This window comes from Rhinoraja longicauda, chromosome 33, assembly GCF_053455715.1.
Source record: "Rhinoraja longicauda isolate Sanriku21f chromosome 33, sRhiLon1.1, whole genome shotgun sequence".
NCBI lineage: Eukaryota > Metazoa > Chordata > Chondrichthyes > Rajiformes > Arhynchobatidae > Rhinoraja > Rhinoraja longicauda.
This window is the reverse complement of record NC_135985.1, coordinates 9134290-9156529: the sequence shown is the minus strand read 5'-3', so window position 1 is coordinate 9156529 and position 22240 is coordinate 9134290. Positions and strand designations below refer to the sequence as shown.

The window sequence follows — 22240 nt, the reverse complement described above, 5'->3', positions numbered from 1 at the left end:
GATACAGCGCGGAAACAGGCCTTTTCGGCCCACCAAGTCCGCACCGCCCAGCGATCCCCGCACATTAACACTATCCTACACACACTAGGGACAATTTTTACATTTACCCAGTCAATTAACCTACATACCTGTACGTCTTTGGAGTGTGGGAGGAAACCGAAGATCTCGGAGAAAACCCACGCAGGTCACGGGGAGAATGTACAAACTCCTTACAGTACAGCACCCGTAGTCAGGATCGAACCCGAGTCTCCAGCGCTGCAATCGCTGTAAGGCAGCAACTCTACCGTTGCGCCACTGTGCCGCCCATTCTCTGAATGCATTCAAGAGAGAGCTAGATAGAGCTCTTAAGGATAGCGGAGTCAGGGGGTGTGGGGAGAAGGCAGGAACGGGGTACTGATTGAGAATGATCAGCCATGATCACATTGAATGGCGGTGCTGGCTCGAAGGGCCGAATGGCCTCCTCCTGCACCTATTGTCTATTGAACACTCTGGCGCTGTGAGGCAGCATCTCTACCAGCTGCGCCACTGTGTCGCCCTTATGTTATAGGAATAAAATAATTCCTATTATCCGAGAGATACAACAAATAAGTAACGAGCAGTCGAAGTCTGACTTTGTTAAACATCTAGCTTTTTAACACATCGGGCTTGGTTGACCATGTGGTATCTCATTGCACGAGGCTCAGACTGGATTCCAGTATCTCACTGCAAGGATCCAAGACCAACTGTGGAATATTCCAAACCATGGCATCCAAAGTCATGGATGTCACAGATCTTCATTTGCTGAGCATAGTATCCGAAATTAGATTATCTACAGATACTCTGAAAGGTATACATTTCTTGACTTTTTCATAATTGTCAACTAATCAGGAACATACGCACTATTTTCCTTCTCGTGTCCACCCAACCCGCGCAATGTATTCTGTTCCTTTGAAAAGGATCTCAAAGGGTTGGACCAATTCCTTGTCAACAACACTCGAAATCTACAGAAAAGAGACAGCACCAGGGTTACTTTTAGATTGGACTTTACACGTTCTAAACTTGGTGAGAATTATAAACACTCACCCTTCCAATGGCATTTATTGTTACTTCCGACATCTTGAAAGTTATCTTTGGATTTAGTGTTCCTGTAAAATTGAAAAAGTGAATAAAACATAAGCTATCTCGGAAATTCCTGGTTCAATAATGATCCCGTTACAGTAATACAACTTCATTTCATATTTGTCAAAAGAAAAAAGGGCTAATGAAAGGCTCATTTGTACCAGGCAGTGAAATCAGGTTATTGTTATCTCAGTCCACTGGAGTGGAGGTGAAGATGGACACAAAATGCTGCAGTAACTCAGGTCAGGCAGCATCTCTGGAAATAAGGAATAGGTGACTTTTCGGGTCGGAAACCTACTTCAGACAGAAAGATAGAGAAAACCAGAACAAATCAGGGCCGGCAACAGATGACCTCAGGAAGGGTGGAGTCCATAATGGCCCATTGTTGGCTGGGGAAGATGTGCTAACGACAGGCATAGAGAGGATGCAAACAGTGGAGCACAATGCGGATTCTGTTTTCCTCACATCAAGCCATAAATAGATTCTCATTTCATGAACACTATCTTTAATCTGTAACCTGTTTTTTGATCTTTACTGGTCTCACTTATATTCCTAATTGGAATTTGGCATCCATGAAAAGAGCACAATGAGTCAATGTCTCAACCCAATGCAATCCGTAATGTACACAATGCTACATTGTTGGACATGTACATATTGGACAGGGCGTTCCAGTCAACATACAGCATGTATATACCAGATCAGGGCAGGATAGGAGAACCATTGACTTTACCAAAAGGTGCGGTTTTGTGTCAACTGAGAATTGTCACCGTTAATCCTATGAGATTAATTAATATTCCCAGGATCCCATTATGGGATTTGAATCATGTCTCCAGATAACAGTCCGGTAAGATAGCCACTATTCAAAGCTTGAAATCTAAACCAGACAATGCGTAAAATGTTTGGTTCTCATCCGGGAGATCATTGCATGTCAAGTTTACTAGGAGTCAAACAAGAGTGAAAGCATAAATGCCCTACCTGGCTGAGCTGAAGATCTTCCCTGGGGCATTAGAACTGCTTTTTAGCTCCTGTTGATGTCAGAATGCAATAACCACCATGGAAACAAAAAACCTCCCAGATGAAGAATCAATCAGAGCTACAGGGAAGGAGACTCACCAGGAGTCAAAGCATGAAGATAGTTCATTGCAAGCCGACAGGACCTGGTTGAATAGTTTGCTGAGTGTTTCCAGGCTGTGCACAACCCGAGCATACGAATGGACCCCGAGCAAGAATTCGACTACCACAATATTTCCAACATAAAGTCCACTTTCAGTTACCTCATTCTTCAGGCTGTCCTTCCACTGATCAATCCCGATACATTTCAGCTCTGTCCAAACTCTGCTTCACATTCCCATTCTGCACGAACCATCTTTCACCCATTAGCCTCGAGATCTTTAATGTACAATAACTCCTGGACTCCAAAATTCTCAGCTCCGCAACATCTCATCTCTGTAATTTGTCTAACTTCATGGTTGTCTGAGCTCTGCGTATGTCTCTAATACAATCTTGCTTATTCCAAAATCTCTTTATACCTTTGGAAGCCACCTCAACAGTTTAGGCCCTCAGACCTGGCATCCCTTCACACTGATTCTCTTTACCTTCAGTTCCTTCTTTAAAGCAGTTCTTAAAATCGACTCATTGATCATGCTTTTGGTCCCCTACAAAAACATCTTTTGTGCTGTGGGACCTCTTTTGTTTTAATGTATTAAAAGGGACTTCGCAAATACAATCCAAAGCAAAACTAAAAGGTGCAGATGCTTAAGACCCAAATTAAAACCAGAAACTGCTGGTAACAACCAGCAGACCAGGTTATACCTGTGGAAAGAGGTGCTGATGCAATATTCCAGGTGGATGACCTTTCTTCAGACAGAGGACAAGAAACAGCTATGGTGGAGATAATTCTTACTCAAACAAGATGCAAATCCTCAATTTTAGTTGAGGTACATCAAGCTCAGCCTCACAATTGTGCACCATCCAGAACATCCAAAAATCTATCGTTGTCTTTCTTGAATACACCTCATGACTGAGCTTCCACACCCACTCCATTAGAGCAGTCCACAGATTCACCATGCTCCCACAAATGGCCAACATCTTATTTGAAGCCGTGGCTCTTGCCCTGAGACATCCCAACCAGAAGAAACATCAACTCCACTCTTCTTTGTCAAACCATGCAAGGAGTTGGTACATTTATAGTAATGCATCTCTAGCACACTTTTATACCTGTTATCGCAGAGGGTCCACATTAATTAAAACCATGTGCAGAAAATCAAATATCCCACCTGTCCGTGGGTACCGGTATGAATCGCACCTTCGTGTCTCAAGCATGGGCGAGGTTACATGGATAATTTCAACATTTGACTCATCATTCTCTTCGTAAAGTATCCTGAGAATCTTCCCCCCATCTGGGACTGCAAAAAGAATAAATAACATCAAATCAAGTGCTGAAGTAACGCGTTCGATATTTGACTTTATGGGAAGAGACGAGACAAATCAAATCTATCTCACTGTTGTTCACATTAATCATCTATCTCCTTCCATGTGACTGTCAGTTTTAGACCTATAACAATGCAAGTATTCAAGAATAATCATTGAGATCACCACCTTGTTACAGAGAAACGATATAGTGAAATAGACACAAGTTCATAATCATTACTTGGAGACATGCAGAGTTCAATTTGTTGCTATGTGACAAACTTATAGGTCTGTAGTTTTGACCCGAGTTATAAAGTTAACCAAGTAAGCCACTGGCATTGTATGAAATAGTCTGTGTGTTATTAATCCTAACAATTTTACTTACTGGTAGCCGAGGAAAATATGTGCCATTTCCAAATGCCTCCATGCCTCACCTTTCACCGTAGCCTCTTCAGCCCCACAACATTCCAACATCTTTTCTCCAAATCTGCCCAGGAGCCCATTCTCAGTTGCCACCACTCCTTTGCCAACACATGCCTCCGCTGCTTGGACCCATCGCACGCAATTCCCCTCTTCAACCTCTAGGCATTTCTACATCTCCTTATTATGATATATTCTTAATAAAAATGATGTCAAAAACATTTGACCGGCTGTCTGAATAGTTCCTTATGTGTCTCAGTCCTGATCCAGGAAGAAACTTGGGACATAGTATTACACAATGGAATTGAATAAATGTAAGCCTTATTGTCCAACACAATGATGAATTACGCTCACTGCTCGACGGTCCACATAGACGTTGAAGTTGCACAATATATCTGCAGACATAAATGCTCTTGATCCTGCTATAGTTCCATGAGTGATGGCAGATTTCCTATATATTATTCTAGTGCTTGGACTTTGTGCACTGCTGGACAATAACATTGGGATTACTGAGTAGGGGCCCCGAAGTGGAGGAACATGGCAGACTTTCTCCCCTGTCTCTAGAGAAGCAGAACCCTGCTATGGGACCAGCTACTTTAACAACGCCTGCAAATTTAACTAATGTCTCTCTGGTACAATTGGTTCATGAGCATGTTGAAGGGCCTGTTTTCACGCTGTATGACTCCGTGACTGTGAACTGAAGACTATTCGAACAGACCTCAGACAACACCGTGAAGACAAGTTCAAGTCAATGCACTGTTTTGCAATACTCTCACCACTACCTTTATATGCAAAAGTCAGCCACCTGTCCTCTCCTGGCTCAATGTCAGCTCAATATTGGCTCATTAGTATGTTGCGGTAATGGAAAGATGTTGACGTTAGCACGATAAGAGGTTTGTTTAATTGAGTACACACCGAACCATGTGATAATGGACATACTTACTGTCCTCAGCCAAAGGACACCACCAGTACCCGGTATACCGGTCAAACTCTTCCTGGAGCACAAAACTGGAGATTCCTGCAGACTTCGGATCATCCTCCAGGTTAGGCAAGCCTTCAATGCAGAAGGATACAGGAAGGCAAATATTAGAAAGTAATTTTTTTCTGAAAAGCTGAAATAGAATAAGAAAATTTATGAACTGCACAATTGTTGTGTTCTCCAAAAGCAGTGAGTAATTTGTTTGATATGTTCCCTGTGTGATTATTAAGATTCTTTAACGATCATTGTGGGAACATGCTAGATATATATTTAAAACAAATAAATCTCATGAATTTATATGGGTAGATATTTTTAATATCCTTTTGCTGCAAAGTACTTTAAATAAATAAGGCAAACTACAACGTTATCAGCAGAAGCACCAGTGTACACTGGGAGATATTGCAAAGATGTTACCAGAACTCGAGGGCCTGAGCTATAGGGAGAGGTTGAGCAGGCTAGGAATTTATTCCTTGGAGTTCAGGAGGATGGGTGATCCCATAGAAGTATATAAGATCATGAGAGGAATAGATAAGAGTAGATGCACCAGAGTCTTTTACCCGGAGTTGGGGAATCAAGAACCAGAGGACATAGGTTTAAGGCGAGGTGCGAAAGATTTAATCGGAACCTGAAGGCCAATTTTTTTTTTTACACACACAAAAGGTTGTAGGTATATGGAAAGATCTGCCGGAGGAAGTAATTGAGGCAGGTACAAACACAACACTTAAAAAGCATTTGGACAGGTACTGGATAGAATAGGTTTAGAGGGATTTGGGCCGAACATAGGCAGGTTGGAGTAGTGCAGATGGGGCATGTTGGCCAGCTTTGGCAAGTTGGGCCAAAGGGCCTGTTTCCATGCTGTATGACTCCATGACTGTGAACTGAAGACTATTGGAACAAACCTGACACCACTGTGAAAAGTTCAAGTCAATGCAATGTTTTGCGAGACTCTCAGAAATACCTTTATGTGCAAAAGTCAGCCGCCTTTCCTCTCCTGACTCAATATTAGAAATCCACAAATCATTGCTGTGGATGAAGGAAATCCAGTTTGAATCAGCGGGACAGATTTTGGGATCCATCCTGATGTTTGGGCAGCTGGTCTTGACCAGCGAAGGGTTTTTTGGTTCATTCTATAAAACAAAACAGTTACGGCATTACTGATTGTCGCACGTCTTCAAACCTCTCGTATAAATGATTTATTTTCTGCATAGACAATAGGTGCAATAGGAGGCCATTCAGCCCTTCGAGCCAGCACCGCCATTCAATGTGATCATGGCTGATCATTTTTCAATCAGTACCCCGTTCCTGCCTTCTCCCCATAACAGGCAGCTCAACGGTGACACAACTATCTTCGTCCTTTAGTGGAATTTTCGGACTTTGGTCCGGTTTAAAATCTTCTTGGTTAACAGCTTTGAACTTTACCTAATCTTGATTTCAATTGAACACTGTACTATTATACCAAATATAACTGGATTGGTTATGCCTCATTGTTATGACTTGTTCGGCCTTACAGCTCCAGAGACTCGGGTTCGATCCCGACTACGGGAGCTGTGTGTACTGATTTTGTACGTTCCCCCCGTGACCTGCATGGGTTTTCTCCGGGATCACCGGTTTCCTCCTGTTATGAGAATTTTGCCTGAAGAGTCTGTGACCTATAGCGCTGTGGCTGTAGCACTACGTTTAAAGCCCATAGCGCTGTGACTAATAGAGCTATATTTAAAGTCTGTAGCACTGCGGCCGGTAGCTATATTTTGAACGCATAGCGCTATACCGAGTGCTATGGGTTCGAAATATTGCACGCCATACCGGTGGTCGGCATGGTCAGTGGGCCGAAAGGCCTGTCTCCACACTGTATCTCTAAACTAAACGTCGTAACTTGTTATCTGTGAAAATAAACCTGATCCAGCTGCAAAACTATAATATCTACCATGGTCTCCCAAGCCTTTAATCACATGGAACAAAATCTCTCAATTCTTACATGGCAAAAAGCAGAAAAATACCAATTCCTTAATCTAATGTTGCTGCACTCTCTGCAAGTGAGATCAAGAATGAGCTCACCCTGAAATTTCAATCATGGCTGATCTATCTTTCCCTCTTAACCCCATTCTCCTGCTTTCTCCCCATAACCCTGACACCTATGCTAATTAAGAATCTGTCAACGTCCGCCTTAAAAATATCCATTGACTTGGCCTCCACAGCCTCCTGTGGCAATGAATTCCACAGATTCACCACCTTCTGGCTAAAGAAATTCCTCCTCATCTCCTTTCTAAAGGTACGTCCTTTTATTTTGGTCGTAGATCCTCCCACTATTGGAAACATCCTCTCCATATTCACTTTATCCAGGCTTTGCTCATGGCAAGGTTAATCAATGTTCAGTACCTATCCTAACTCTAACCAGTCTGAAGAAAGGTCTCGACCCGAAACGTCACCCATTCCTTCTCTCCAGAGATGCTGCCTGTCCAGCTGAGTTACTCCAGCTTTTTGTGTCTATCCTTAACTCTCCTTGATTAGAATGTGCTGAGCAGTCCTGCAGTCGGTACTCCCACTGTGATACTGGGTAGCTCCCATGATTCTAACCCAGTAACAAAGAAATGCCAATACACTTACACATGGAATAGAAAATAGCACGGTTTACTGGAACTTGTAAACTGTGCTATTGGACTTGGCCATACATTAACTCTAACCCTGACGCTGGCATCACAACTTTTCAGGCAATATACAATTCTATACAAAAGTAAACAGAATGATTCTCAATGACATTATATGGGGAACATACTGCCAGAATGCGAAGAATGCAAGGGTGAATTAGTTATCAGTTTAGAAGCAATATGGGTAGCTTGGCAAGCAGAATAGATTCGAGGTGATCTGTTGAACAGATGCTGATCAGAACAGGAGCTGATCAAAAACTAACAAGGCAACAGGTGGACATACAGCTTTAAAACATGTCAGACATTAAACATGAATTCCGGCTGAGAGATTTTAAGGAAGAAATTACTTGGACACAGCGAGAAGTCACAAACTTTCCCACAGGGAAGTTATGCTAGACAGTGAATCAGCCTCTGGCAATATTACTATTTCAAAGTGGAATTTAAATGATTTGCATTTATACAAGGCCTTTCATTCAGTTGCAGAACACCCCAAAGCATATCAGAGTCAATTAACTACTTTTGAAGTGTTGGCATATTGCAACGCCTGCTTCCACTCGCAAATAATGACCAGATTTTGTTTTACTCAGTCATGCTGACTGGGGGGAGGGGGTCAATTAGTCAGAACACTAAAATTATCTTTATCTGCCCTCTTATTCCCAAAATTATATCAGCACATGGAATGGAAAAGAAGAGCTCAAACTTGAGAGCAGAGACTCACGGTGAACCCGCTGCCACTGCCGTCCGTTGTGTAATAAATGCTGTTGCTCGCCTGGAACAGAAACATCCCGCTCTGTCGGTGGAAATCATAGGAGGCGATCCCAATCGTCCCGATTCTTTTCCTCTCCCTTAACAGCTCCTCTTCACGACAGTAAATTCCGTAATCAGGAATAGACTGGGTAATAAATGTTAAAAACGCACTTAGTTTCCCTTATGGAGCAATAAGTTAAATGAAAGACACAAGCTCGATCCCCCTTACCTGAAAATAGTCCAGCAGTGGAGTCCACGTGAGCAAGCGGGTAGCATCCTTGTTGATAGTTTGAGGAATATCCGAGTAGAACAAGGTATTTTCCCGGTTTTCATTTGACATAGCTGGAAGAGAATCACACGCTTAAATCCATTATCCTCCAGATCAAGGGACGGTAATATTACAAGGACTTCAGATCAACACATTATAGATTATCAGCCCATACAAAGATGCAAAGCGCTGGAGAAACTTAGTGGGTCAAGCAGCATCTCTGGCGAACATGAAAAGGTGATCTTTGGGTTGGGACCCTTGTTCATATTAATCAGTTGGTGTGCCTTCTTGGTAATCCCATCAATGTGGTTGGCCCCCAAGAAAGTAGCATTCCATCTCTCACAAAGGAAAGTTAACCAGTTTGTTCAGCAGAGGATACATCTAGTCACAAAACAGACTGACCCAGATGATTCTAAAGTGACTACCAGCCTTTAGAATTAAAATGTAACAGCAGAGTAGCGCAGCGACGGCGACATGGTAGATCAATGGTATAGTCACTGCCTCATCCACGCATTCATCTCCTCCCGCCTAGACTACTGCAACCCCCTATACACTGGGATCAGCCAATCATCCCTGTCCCACCTACAATTGGTCCAAAACGCCGCAGCAAGACTCCTGACGGGTACCCGTAAAAGGGACCACATCACCCCGATTCTGGCCTCTCTCCACTGGCTCCCAGTACAGTACAGAATCAACTTCAAACTCCTCCTATTCACATACAAAGCCCTAAACGGGCTTGCCCCCCTCCCCCATATCAAAAATCTTCTAACCCACCACTCTATCTCCAGGTCCCTCAGGTCGGCCGATTTGGGGCTACTCACTATACCGCGGTCTAGGCTTAAGCTCAGGGGTGACCGCGCTTTTGCGGTTGCAGCTCCGAGACTGTGGAACAGCATCCCTCTCCCCATCAGAACTGCCCCCTCCATCGACACCTTTAAGTCCAGGCTCAAAACCTATTTCTCCTCCCTAGCGTTTCAGGCCCTCTGAGGGGGTGCTGTGACCTGTTTATGTATGTGCTGTTATGTTTGTGTGCCATTGTATGTTCGTTTCTTAGTATCTGAACTGATGTACAGCACTTTGGTCAACGTGGGTTGTTTTTAAATGTGCTATACAAATAAAATTGACCTGACTTGACAGCGCCAGACCTGGGTGTGATCCTGACTGCGGTTGTTGTCAGTATGGAGTTTGTACATTCTCCCTGTGACCGCGTGTATTTTCTCTGGGTTCTTCAGTTTCCTCCCACATTTCAAAGACAAGCAGGTTTGTAATTGAATTGGCTTCTGCAAATTGCCCTCGATGTGCAGGTTGCAGAAGTATGATAACATAGAATTAGCAAACGGGTGATCAGTGGCTGGTGTGGACTCTGGGCCTTAGGGCCTGTTTCCATGCTGTGTCTCAAATCGGAACAATTAATACTGAAGGAAAAAACTGCAGATGCTGGTTTAAATCGAAGGTAGACACAAAATGCTGGACTAACTCAGCAGGTCAGGCAGCTTCTCTGGAGAGAAGGAATGGGTGACGTTTCGAGTCGAGACCCTTCTTCAGACTGATGTCAGGGGAGGGGGCGGGACAAAGATAGAATGTAGTCGGAGACAGGAAGCCTAGAGGGAGAACTGGGAAGGGATAGAGGGGGAAAGCAGGGACTATCTGAAGTTGGAGAAGTCAATGTTCATACTGTTGGGGTGTAAACTACCCAAGCGAAATATGAGGTGCTGTTCCTCCAATTTGCACTGCGCCTCACTCTGACAATGCAGGAGGCCCAGGACAGAAAGGTCAGATTGGGAATGGGAGGGGGAGTTGAAGTGCTGAGCCACCGGGAGATCAGGTAGTTTAAGACGGTCTGAGCGGAGGTGTTCAGTGAAACGATAGCCGAGCCTGTACTTAGTCTCGCCGACGTAGGGAAGTTCACACCTGGAACAGCGGATAGAGTAGATGAGGTTGGAGGAGGTGCAGGTGAACCTCTGCCTCACCTGGAAAGACTGTTTGGGTCCTTGGATGGAGTCGAGGGTGGAGGTAAAGGGACAGGTGTTGCATCTCCTGCGGTTGCAAGAGAAAGTACCTGGGGAGGGAGTGGTTTGGGTGGGAAGGGATGAGCGGACCAGGGAGTTTCGGAGGGAACGGTCTCTGCAAAAGCAGAAAGGGGTGGAGATGGGAAGATGTGCCCTAGTGGGATCCCCTTGGAGGTGGCGAAAATGTTGGAGGATATATTGTATGCGACGGCTGATGGGGTGGAAGGCGAGGACAAGGGGGACTCTCTACTTGTTAGGAATAGGGGGAGGGGGAGCAAGAGAGGAACGATTGGATATTGAGTTGCCAAGTGAGAGCCTCATCTAATGGAAAAGGGGAATCCCCATTTCCTAAAGAATGAGGACACTCCGATGCCCTTGTATGGAACACCTCATCCTGGGCTCAGATGCGGCGTAAACAGAAGAATTGGGAGTGAGGGATAGAGTCTTTACAGGAAACAGTGGGAAGAAGTGTAATTAAGATAGCTATGGGAGTCAGAAGGTTTGTAGTAGATGACGTAGATTTGTAATGTAGGAAAATAACTGCAGATGCTGGTACAAATCGAAGGTATCACAAAATGCTGGAGTAACTCAGCAGGTCAGGCAGCATCTCAGGAGAGAAAGAATGGGTGACGTTTCGGGTCGAGACCCTTCTTCAGACTGATGTCAGGGGGGGCGGGACAAAGAAAGGACATAGGTGAAGACAGGAAGAGAGGGAGAACTGGGAAGGGGAGGGGAAGAGAGGGACAGAGGAACTATCTAAAGTTGGAGAAGTTGTAGATTTGTAATACTCTGTCTCCTGTGATGGAGACAGTGAGATCCAGAAACGGTAGAGAGATGTCGAAGATGGTCCAAGTAAATTTAAGAGCAGGATGGAAGTTAGTGGTGAAGTTGAAGTCAGTGAGTTCTGCATGGGTACAGGAGGTAGCATCAATGCAGTAGTCGATGTAGTGGAGGAGAGTTCGGGGATAGGGCCATTGTACGCCTGGAACAGGGATTGTTCGACGTACCCTACAAAGAGGCAGGCACAGCTTAGGGCCCATGCGAGTGACCTTAGCTACGCCTTGGATTTGGAGGAAGTGGGAGGAGTCGAAGGAGAAGTTGTTGAGTGCAAGGACCAGCTCTGCTAGGCGGAGGAGAGTATTGGTAGATGGAAATTGGCTGGTTCTGCGGTCGAGGAAGAAACGGAGGGCTTTAAGACCTGGTGGGGGATGGAGGTGTAGAGTGACTGGACATCCATAGTAAAGATAAGGGAGTGGGGGCCTGGAAAACGGAAGTTATTGAGGCGACGTTGAGCATGTGAGGCGTCTTGGACATAGGTAGGGAGGGATTGGACCGGGGGGATAGGATGGAGTCAAGGCAGGTGGAAATTAATTCTGTGGGACATGCACAGGCAGAAACAATGGGTTCTGTTAAACAGGTAGACACAAAATGCTGGAGTACCGTCTACATCCTATCTTTGTCCTGCCCCCTACGACACCAAACTGAAGAAGGGTCTCCACCCGAAACATCACCCATTCCTTCTCTCCCGAGATGCTGCCTGACCCGCTGAGTTACTCTATAATTTGTGTGTACCTTCGATTGAAACCAGTATCTGCAGTTTTTTTTTCCTAGGACAGTTCTGTTTGTGGATTTTGGGGAGAAGATAAAATCAGGTCGTGCGGGGCTGGGGAACGATAAGGTTGGAGGCTTTAGAGGGTAGAGAACCGGAAGTGATGACATCAGTAATGATGTTTGACATTAAGGCCTGGTGCTCGTCGGTGGGGTCATGATCCAAGGATAAGTAGGAGGGGTCTGAGAGTTGTCGCCTGGCCTCAGTCTGGTAGAGGTCAGCCCGCCAGACTACCACAGCACCTCCATTGTCGGCGGGTTTAATTATCAAGTCAGGGTTGCTGCAGAGTGAGTGGAGGGCTGTACGTTCAGGAGGGGAGAGGTTAGAGTAAGTCAGGGGAGTGGAAAAGTTGAGGCAGTTGATGTCCCGCTGGCAGTTGGAAATGAAAAGGTCTAATGAAGGTAGAAGGCCATCCGGGGAGTCCAAGAGGAGGGGTCCGTTGGAGACGGGGTCATCACTGGGGAGTGAGGATTCCTTCCCATAGAAAGAGGCCCGGAGGTGATGGAAGAAGAGCTGGAGCTCTGGCGGACCCAGAACCCGTTGAGGTGGAGACGGAGTGGAACAATTGTGAGGCCTCTGCTGAGGACAGACCATTCCGTATCAGAGGGGGAGGTCAGGGGGGATGGTGAACAAACAGCAAGGGTGGGGGTTGGTGTCAGATGAGGGCAGGTGAGTAGATGGAGGCCGAGATGTCTGGTGGGGCGATGGATGGTTTTCAGAGAGGAGGGGGGGCAGGAGGACTATTGTATGGGTGGGGAGTAGCTGGGGTCATCTGGCTAAAGGGGGAAGGGGAAGACCCAGTGGTCTGCACCCGAAGAAGGGGGAAGGGGAAGACCTAATAAGGTTCCCTGTAGGAGGGGGGGAGCAGTAGGACCCAGCACAGTCAGCCCCCGTGGTGTTGGACTCTGCCTCGTGGGGACTGTGGGCCTCGTGCTGAGCCTGGGGCTCGGGTAAGGCGGCAGCTTTGACCAGCGTGTGGGCGGTGGAGTGACGAGGGTCGGCAGAGTCGCTGGTGGAGGCCCGCGGGAGACTGGAGTCCGGATTCTCCCACTAGTTTTCCTGTCTCCGACTACATTCTATCTTTGTCCCACCCCCTCCCCTGACATCAGTCTGAAGAAGGGTCTCGACCCGAAACGTCACCCATTCCTTCTCTCCAGAGATGCTGCCTGCCCCGCTGAGTTACTCCAGCATTTTGTGTCGACAATTAATACTGCAGACGGGGTACAATTGAGAAATAGAAGGAACTCACCAAGATAATAGAGACGATCTGATTGAGGACCTTCGGGGTAATTTTTCTTTACAAAATAAAAATCATGGGGGGGTTTTGCCATCATGTGCCCATGCAGCTTCCTGCTGTCCGTGATTAACTTCCGTAGACGGCTCCACGAGTACCGCTCCACATAGTACGGCTCAAACGCCTCGCACTCTTCAACATCCACGGTGGCATTGGCAGAAGCCGTTTCAAAAACCTCAATATTTGGTTGTTCGGTTTCCATTGCTGCAGCCACCAACACTCCTCCTAAAAGATAAGGACAAAGAAGTATAAAAACACAAATACTGCCCCCAACGTGTGCCACCTCAACAACAGCAGCACTACTGTAGAGTGGCGTGCTGTAGATTAATGCATGCCACTAGATTATTCCTCACTCCACACACATAGAAACATAGCAAATAGGTGCAGGAGGCGGCCATTTGGCCCTTCAAGCCAGCACCGCCATTCATTGTGATCATGGCAGATCATGGCATGAAATTCCAGTGAATACAAGCCCAGTCTTTCCAATCTTTCCTCATATCACAGTCCCGCCATCCCAGGGATTAACCTCGTGAACCTGCGCTGCACTGCCGCAATAGCAAGGACGTCCTTCCTCAAATTAGGAGCCAAAAGTGCACACAATACTCCAGATGTGGTCTCACCAGAGCCCTATACAACTGCAGAAGGACCTCTATACTCCTATTGGCAAATCCTCTCGTAATGAAGGCCAACATGCCATTAGCACAATGCACAAAATTGGAAGTAATCTGGCCCTGAAACATTACCACTCACTGGTTTGCCTATGAAGTTCCTCTTTATTCTTAGACTGTGGCCACTGGTTCTGGCCTCCCCCAACATTGGGGACATTGTTTCCTGCATCTAGTTTGTCCAGTCCTTTTATAACATACTTGTATCTGACCTCGCTAGAACTGTGACAGGTTCCATCATAAGAGGCAATCTCACTTTGATTTTTTTTTGGAAACATAAAGGCTGAATAATTGATGGTTTTGGGAGCATAGACAAGCACAGCACAGGAACAGTCCATTCAGCTAACAATGTCCATGCCCAACATGATGCCAAGCTAAGCTAATCTCATTTGCCAACACATGATCCATATCTCTCCATTCCCTGCATATCCATGTACCTGTCCAAAATCTTTATGAATACCATTATCTATCTGCCTCCACCACCACCCCACACACACCACGGTGTAAAATAAAACTTGCCCCTCACCTCTCCTTTCAACTTTCCACTTCTCACCTTAAATCTATGCCCTCTACTCCTTAATGTTTCCACCCTGCAGTAAAAAAAAGGTGTAGGAAGGAACTGCAGATGCTGTTTAATCCAAAGATAGACACAACAAGCTGGAGGAGCTCAGCAGATCAGGCAGCATCTCTGGAGAAAAAGGGTAGGTGACGTTATGGGTTGAGATCCTTCTTCAGGTTCCATCTAACCTTCTCTATGTCTCCCCAAAATTTATATAGACATAGAAAATAGGTGCAGGAAGCCATTTGGCCCTTTGAGCCAGCACCACCATTCATTGTGATCATGGCTGATCATCCACAATCAGTAACCTGTGCCTGCCTTCTCCCCATATCCCTTGATTCCGCTAGCCCCGAGAGCTCTAACTAGCTCTCTTTTAAATTCATCCAGTGAATTGGCCTCCGCTGCCTTCTGTGGCAGAGAATTCCACAAATTCGCAACTCTCTGGGTGAAAATGTTTTTTTCTCACCTCAGTTTTAAATGGCCTCCCCTTTATTCTTAGACTGTGGCCTCTGGTTCTGGACTCCCCCAGCATTGGGAACATTTTTCCTGCATCTAGCTTGTCCAGTCCTTTTATAATATACTTGCATCTGACCTCACTGCAACCTCCAGCATTCCTGAGAAAACAGCCCAAGTCCGTGCAAGGAGAGAGGAGATTAGAGTGAGTTCTGCACGGTAGCTACCTACAAGAGGTAGCACCAATACAGTCGTCAATGTCGAGTTCGGGGATGGGTCCTTCAGTCTGAAGAAGGGTCTCGACCCGAAACGTCACCCATTCCCTCTCCGAGATGCTGCCTGACCTGCTGAGTTACTCCAGCATTTTGTGATACCTCCAAGTCTGTGCGACCTCTCCTTATATAGTTTATACCCTCTAATCCAGGCATCATTCAGACATTTGTGGCTGGCCCTGATCTTTTCTCGCCTCCAAACTCCTCACCCCCCCCCCTCCCCCTCCCTATACTTTCAATCTGAAGAGGGTCCCGATCCCGAAACATCCTTTTGTCTCCGGAGATGCTGCCTGCCTGGCCCGCTGAGACAGTGACTGCAGCATCTTCCTGGTGAACCTCCCCTCCTGCATCTTTTCCAAAGAAAGCCTCCACACCCTTCCTGTTAATGGGGGAAACCAGAACTGCACACGACTCAGAGAGTGCGGCTTGAGTGTGTGAGGGTCAGTGCGGCTGACTGACCCTCGCCTCACACACTCAATGCATGGCCCGGCCCGGCCTGTGAGGTCAGACTCCCTGGTGCAGAGCCGAAGGACGGTGCGGGGCGCTACACGAATGCAGGTTGTGACGCGCCGGCAGGGGGGGAATGCCGCGCATCCAGAGGGGGCTCTGCCCCGGGGAGGGGGGGACTGCATTGAGCGCGTCGTTGCTGCTGCTCGGCGGCTGAAGCGGGAGAACAACCGCGGCGACGACACCAGCTCCATCCTCACCCGCACTGCGCGCCTCGCCTCACCCCGCTCCGCGCCGCTCACTTCCGGGCTCCGCGTGCACTTCCGCTCCCCGCGCCCGCGACGTCAACAAACGGGGGGGAGGGGCACTCCAGGAGCGCCGCCCGCAGGAGCGCTGCCGTCAGACCTCCCAGACCTCCGGCCACCCGATTCCTCCTCCGCCACACACAGGCTCCGGCTGTTTCTATTGCTGTAGCCGCCGGAGTTCCGGCTCGAAGGGCTGAATGGCCTACTCCTGCACCTATTGTCTATTGAGTTCACTCATCAGCGCCACCTACGGCCAGCCGGCTCCTCCGCCGCACCCAGGCTCCGGCTGTTACTGCAGCCGCCGGAGTTCAACTCATCAGCGCCACCTCTGGTCAGCCGGTTCCTCCACCACACTGCAGCCGCCGGAGTTCAACTCATCAGCGCCACCTCCGGTCAGCCGGCTCCTCCGCCACACACAGGCTCCGGCTGTTACTGCAGCCGCCGGAGTTCACTCATCAGCGCCACCTCTGGTCAGCAGGCTCCTCCGCCGCCCGCAGGCTCCGGCTGTTACTGCAGCCGCCGGAGTTCACTCATCAGCGCCACCTCCGGCAATCCACAGTTTCCTCCGCTCATTAGCCCCTCCCGCAGGCTCCGGGCTGTTACTACAGCCGCTAGAGTTCACTCATCAGCACCACCTAATTTAACTCCTGAAACAGCACTGAGACAGACCCTTCGGCCCCACACGTCCATGCCAACCAAGGTGCTCCATCTCAGGTGGTCTAATTTGCCCGCGTTTGACCCACATTCCTCTCAACTTTTCCTATCCATGTACCTGTCCAAATGTTTTTTGAATGTTGTTATTGTACATGCCTCAACTACCTAATGTACAGGAATGAACTGTAGATGCTGGTTTACGCCAAAGAAGAAGGGTCTCGACCCAAAATGTCTCCTATTCCTTTTCTCTTGAGATGTTGCCTGACCTGCTGAGTTACTCCATCACTTTGTGTCCTTTTGGGTAAAGCAGCATCTGCAGCTCCCTGTTTCTACAACAGGAGGTACCTAACTAAGCTGCCCCTTCAGCACATTCCACCATTCAGTGAGATTATGGCTTCATATTAACAAACTCCAAGTACCCTGCATTGTCCTCTGTTTAGCACCTTGGATAGAACTTTGCTCCGTTCATAAAACAATCGAACCGCTGTAGAAACAAAGAACTGCAGTCTGAAGAAGGGTCCCGATCCCAAACGTCACCTATCCATGTTCTCCAGGGATGCTGCCACACACGCTGAGTTACTCCAGTACTCTGTGTCCTGAGCTTTGAACGCCCCGTAAATAAGGTGAGCCTGATGTGTTAACAACTGGGATTTCTTTGTGTTATCTCTAGTTTAACTCTTTATTGCTTTAACTGGATGATAACCAGTTCTGTGCCTTTATATGAGGCTGTGATTTGTTTACTGCCCCTTATCTTCCAAGGATCATTCAAAACAAGGTTCACTTTCTGAACAGCTCAGCAGCTCTTGAACATTGTGAAGTCAAAAGTGCACTCGCTAAATGATGTAATTACCACTGGGTTTATAACTTCTCGAATTTGGTCTGGGTGGAATCACAGGATTCGTCCACAGGATTCATGTGGATGGGCTGGAAGAGACATCTTTAACCAAAAAGACCACTATCATCCCAGTGCCAAAGAAGTCTCAGGTAGCGTGCCTTCATGACTTACCGTCCGGTGGCTCTGACCTCCACTATCAAGAAGTTCTTCCACAAACTGGTGATGGTGCACATTAACTCCAATCTCCTTGCTTGCCTTGATACGCTGCAGTTTGCTGCGCTCAGTACAGATCCACAGCATGTACCATCTCCCCCGGCCCTAAACTCATCTCTAGAAGACCCAGATAACTGGGACCCCTATATTAGACTCCTATTTGTGTATGGGGGAACTGCAGATGCTGGTTTAAACCAGAGATAGGCACAAAATGCTGGAGTAACTCAGCGGGAAAGGCAGCATCTCTGGGGAGAAAAAATGGGTGACATTTCGGGTCGAGTCCCTTCTTCAGACTGACGTCAGGGGAAAGGGGGATACATAGATAAGGAAGTGTAAGGTGTGAAAACAGGACAACGGGAATGGCGATCAAGGAAAATGTAGAATAGATCATTGTTAGCTGGAAGAAGGTAACAACAAAGCACAAAGATAAAATGTATTCAGAAAGATTCCAATTTATCGACTACGGCACTGCCTTCACAGAAATAGTTTAAAATATCATTGTCCCAATTTGCACACACCACAGAAATTACCTGGCCAAAAGTCAAGCCCGCTGCTGCAAGTGGGGACACGAGATGGTTGATGCTGGAATCTGGAACAAAACCAAACAGCTGGAGGAAGCTGGATCTCCTCCTACAAGTGACTGCAAACTATCTCAGCGTTTTAAAAGCTTGTCTTTAAATTAAACATCAAAGGCCCAAATTCGAGATTTTAAATTAAAGTAACTTTCATAGGTTTTTAGGTTCAATGTGGGTTAAAAAAAATAGTTTATTTGAGGTGACTTGGCAACATTAGCAACAGCACAACAACATGGCTATTTTTGAGGTCCACTTGATCGTTCGAGTTGCTAATTTTGGATCAAAGGCTAGATAGTTTAAAGATGTAATCACAATTTATTTTTAATGCAATGAGCTTTATTCAAGGCTTGGTGCAAACTAAATGTTGGAATTTTGAACCAACAGATCAAAAGAGAGTTGCAGGGTGTGTGTGTGTGGGGGGGGGGGTGTTGAGGTAGGGGGCGGGGGGTAGCAAAGATTGATTGAACAAAGCACAGTCGGAGAAGCAGCAACACTGAAAAATCTCAGCCCAGATACATTGAAACTATCCCCATTCAAACACACTTTGTCGAGCTTCTGTCGAGCCCAGCTTCTGTCGAGCCCCTGGACAGGAGTACGGCATTTCATTTTAGAAATACAGTATGGAAACAGGCCCTTCGGCCCACCGAGTCCATTAACACTGGGGTGCGACTTGTCCTTAATTGTGACCATAGCCTTGCCCAAGCAGTGTGAAGTGTGAATGGAGTCAATGGAAGGGAGGTTGGTTTGTGTGATGGTCTGGGTTGTGCCCACAATTCTCTGTAATTTCTTGCGGTCTTTGATTTCTGACCAGCAGAGCGAGCCATCTCTGTGCCAACCCGTTACTTTTTCTAACAGCATCCTATTCATTACTTGTGTGACATCCCTTATCATTGCTCAGTTAGATAATATGAAGTCCAATTCTGTGTCTAGGGGAATCTATGTGTAGGAAGGAACTGCAGGTGCTGGTTTAAACCGAAGATAGACACAAAAAGCTGGAGTAACTCAGTGGGTCAGGCAGCATCTCTGGAGAAAATGAATAGGTGATGTTTCAGGTCGAGACCCTTCTTCAGACTGAAGTCTGGAGTCTGAAGAAGGGTCTCGACCTGAAACGTCACCTATTCCTTTTCTCCAGAGATGTTGCCTGACCCACTGAGTTATTCCAGTTTTTTGTGCCTATCCAGAGGAATCTAGCCACTAGCACTATTAAACACTTAAAACCTGTTGCTCCTGCTCTCTATGCTGGTCTGTCTTTTAATTAAAATGTTTTACCAAGAGAAGATTTTAATTTAAACAATTTTGGCTTGTACATAGTCAGATTTATATGATAAAAATTAAGCTATACATACAAATAAAGAGAATTCCAGAAGGCTAAATAATGAGAAATCCACTTAAAAAAAATGTTTTGGCAATATTAAATCAACAGTTAAATGATTCATTCGTGCCAAGAATCCCCCAAATTTTTCAGCCGCTTTGAACTTCAGTCCATCAGAGGTATTTTGCTTTTGGGTTGTATGATAAATATTTATCCATCTATTAATGTTTCTGTGGAGAGTTGGGTCCATAACTATGCGAGGAATATTTCACAAACTCTCATACAACCCTGACTGCGAATACATTGTTGGTGAGACTAGGAACCAGGGTGGAGAGCGGAAAAATTCCACATTCGATAGAGCATCGGGAATTGATCCTGAATAGAGTGGATGCAGAGAGGATGTTCCACTAGTGGGAGAGTCTAGGACCAGAGGGCACAGCCACAGAATAAAAGGACGTACCTTTAGAAAGGAGGAATTTATTAGTCAGTGGGTGGTGAATCTGTGGAATTCATTGCCACAAACTGCTGTGGAGGTCATCATTAGATATTTTTAGGGTCCAAATTGACAGATTCTTGTAATGTAAGGGGTTATAGGGAGAAGGCAGGAGCAAAAGATAGATCAGCCATGATTGAAAGACAATAGACAATAGACAATAGGTGCAGGAGGAGGCCATTCGGTCCTTCGAGCCAGCACCGCCATTCAATGTGATCATGGCTGATCATTCTCAATCAGTACCCCGTTCCTGCTTTCTCCCCATACCTCCTGACTCCGCTATCCTTAAGAGCTCTATCTAATTCTCTCTTGAATGTATTCAGAGAATTGGCCTCCACTGCCCTCTGAGGCAGAGAATTCCACAGATTCACAACTCTCTGACTGAAAAAGTTTTTCCTCATCTCTGTTCTAAACGGCCTACCCCTTATTCTTAAACTGTGGCCCCTGGTTCTGGACTCCCCCAACATTGGGAACATGTTTCCTGCCTCTAACGTGTCCAACCCCTTAATAATCTTATACGTTTCGATAAGATCCCCTCTCATCCTTCTTGATGGGCCGAATGACTCTCCCACTTGTAGAAACATAATCTCCACATCCACTCTATCTTTCCTTCCCAACCCCATTCTCCTGCCTTCTCCCCATCACCCCTGACAAGAGTCCGAAGTATGGTCTCAACCCAAAACGTCACCTATCCATGTTCTCCAGCGATGCTGCCTGGCCTGCTGAGTTATCCAGCACTTTGTGTCCTTTTGTGTATTAACCAGCAGCTACAGTTCTTTATTTCTACGAGACAATATGTGCCATTGATTTTCTGTTGACAGAACAAACAGCCCAGCACTTTAACCCATCATTTTACTTCAAACTGAGATTATTTGTGATCTTCAAAGCAGTCTTGTTTCCACCACTTTATAATGCTTTACAAATGCCCTGTGGCAAATTGGGAAGATCGAAGAATACAACTTTCAGTTGAAAAAAGGACCATAATCTGCGTTTAATTTACAAGTTTCCGAGTTAAAGCTATTCAGTTGAGTAAACATGAGTCAAATTGCTGTGTTAAGATTATTGGTGGGCAGAGTATTAAATATATTAAATATATCGAGTTCCCCCTGTCTCCCACTGGGCTAAGTGTTGGCATTTATATTGTGGCAAATCTCTCAGTTTGACCTCCCTCCTTCTGAAATGCTGGAAATCGAGACAAAATGCAGGAGTAACTCAACGGGACAGGCAGCATCTCTCAATGGAAGGAACGGGTGATGTTTCGAGTCGAGACTTTTCAGTAACTCAGCGGGACAGGCAGCGTCTCTAGATAGGAATGGGTGATGTTTCGGGCCGAGACCCTTCTTCAGTCCGAAGAAGGATCTCAACCCGAAAATTCACACATTCCTTCTATCCAGAGATGCTGTCTGTCCCGCTGAGTTACTCCAGCATTCTGTGTCCATCGTCAGTAAAACCAGCATCTGCAGTTCCTTCCTATACATTTCTTAACAGCTGGCATGTTTTTATCCGGGGCGGAGGCACCCCTCAAACAAGGGAAGGATTGTCACCCCAGAGGGCCACCCACATAAGTGGCAAGTTGCAAACACTACCGAATATGACACTAATGAATGTATGGACACTGAGAACGGTGGGTGGGAGAGTGTTTGACAATAGAAAAATAGGTGCAGGAGGAGGCCATTCGGCCCTTCGAGCCAGCACCGCCATTCAATGTGATCATGGCTGATCATTCTTAATCAGTAACCCGTTCCTGCCTTCTCCCCATACCCCCTGACTCCGCTATCCTTCAGAGCTCTATCTAGCTCTCTCTTGAATGTATTCAGAGAATTGGCCTCCACTGCCTTCTGAGGCAGAGAATTCCACAGATTCACAACTCTCTGACTGAAAAAGTTTTTCCTCATCTCCGTTCTAAATGGCCTACCCCTTATTCTTAAACTGTGGCCCCTTGTTCTGGACTCCCCCAACATTGGGAACATGTTGGGAAC

At 46.4% G+C, this 22240-nt stretch overlaps 1 protein-coding gene across 3 annotated transcripts in view; it reads right to left on the bottom strand.

Moving 5' to 3' along the window:
* Positions 1–16235, bottom strand: part of LOC144609147 (dipeptidyl peptidase 8-like) — a 31691-nt gene extending 15456 nt beyond the window's left edge. The window contains exons 1-9 of one of the 3 annotated variants that reach the window (XR_013549287.1): positions 16135–16235; positions 13434–13703; positions 8528–8640; positions 8270–8443; positions 5865–6033; positions 4871–4981; positions 3375–3503; positions 1063–1124; positions 880–980 (exon numbers count right to left, since the gene is read on the bottom strand). Coding sequence is in view for 2 of the 3 variants with exons in the window: in XM_078427568.1 (XP_078283694.1) it covers positions 880–980; positions 1063–1124; positions 3375–3503; positions 4871–4981; positions 5865–6033; positions 8270–8443; positions 8528–8640; positions 13434–13680 (1106 nt within the window). In the remaining variant the exon portion in view is untranslated. Of the gene's footprint in view, positions 1–879; positions 981–1062; positions 1125–3374; positions 3504–4870; positions 4982–5864; positions 6034–8269; positions 8444–8527; positions 8641–13433; positions 13704–15168; positions 15460–16134 lie in introns of those variants that run through there. The other 2 variants (XM_078427568.1, XM_078427569.1) reach the window with 2 other exon arrangements.
* Positions 16236–22240: the final 6005 nt, after the last annotated feature.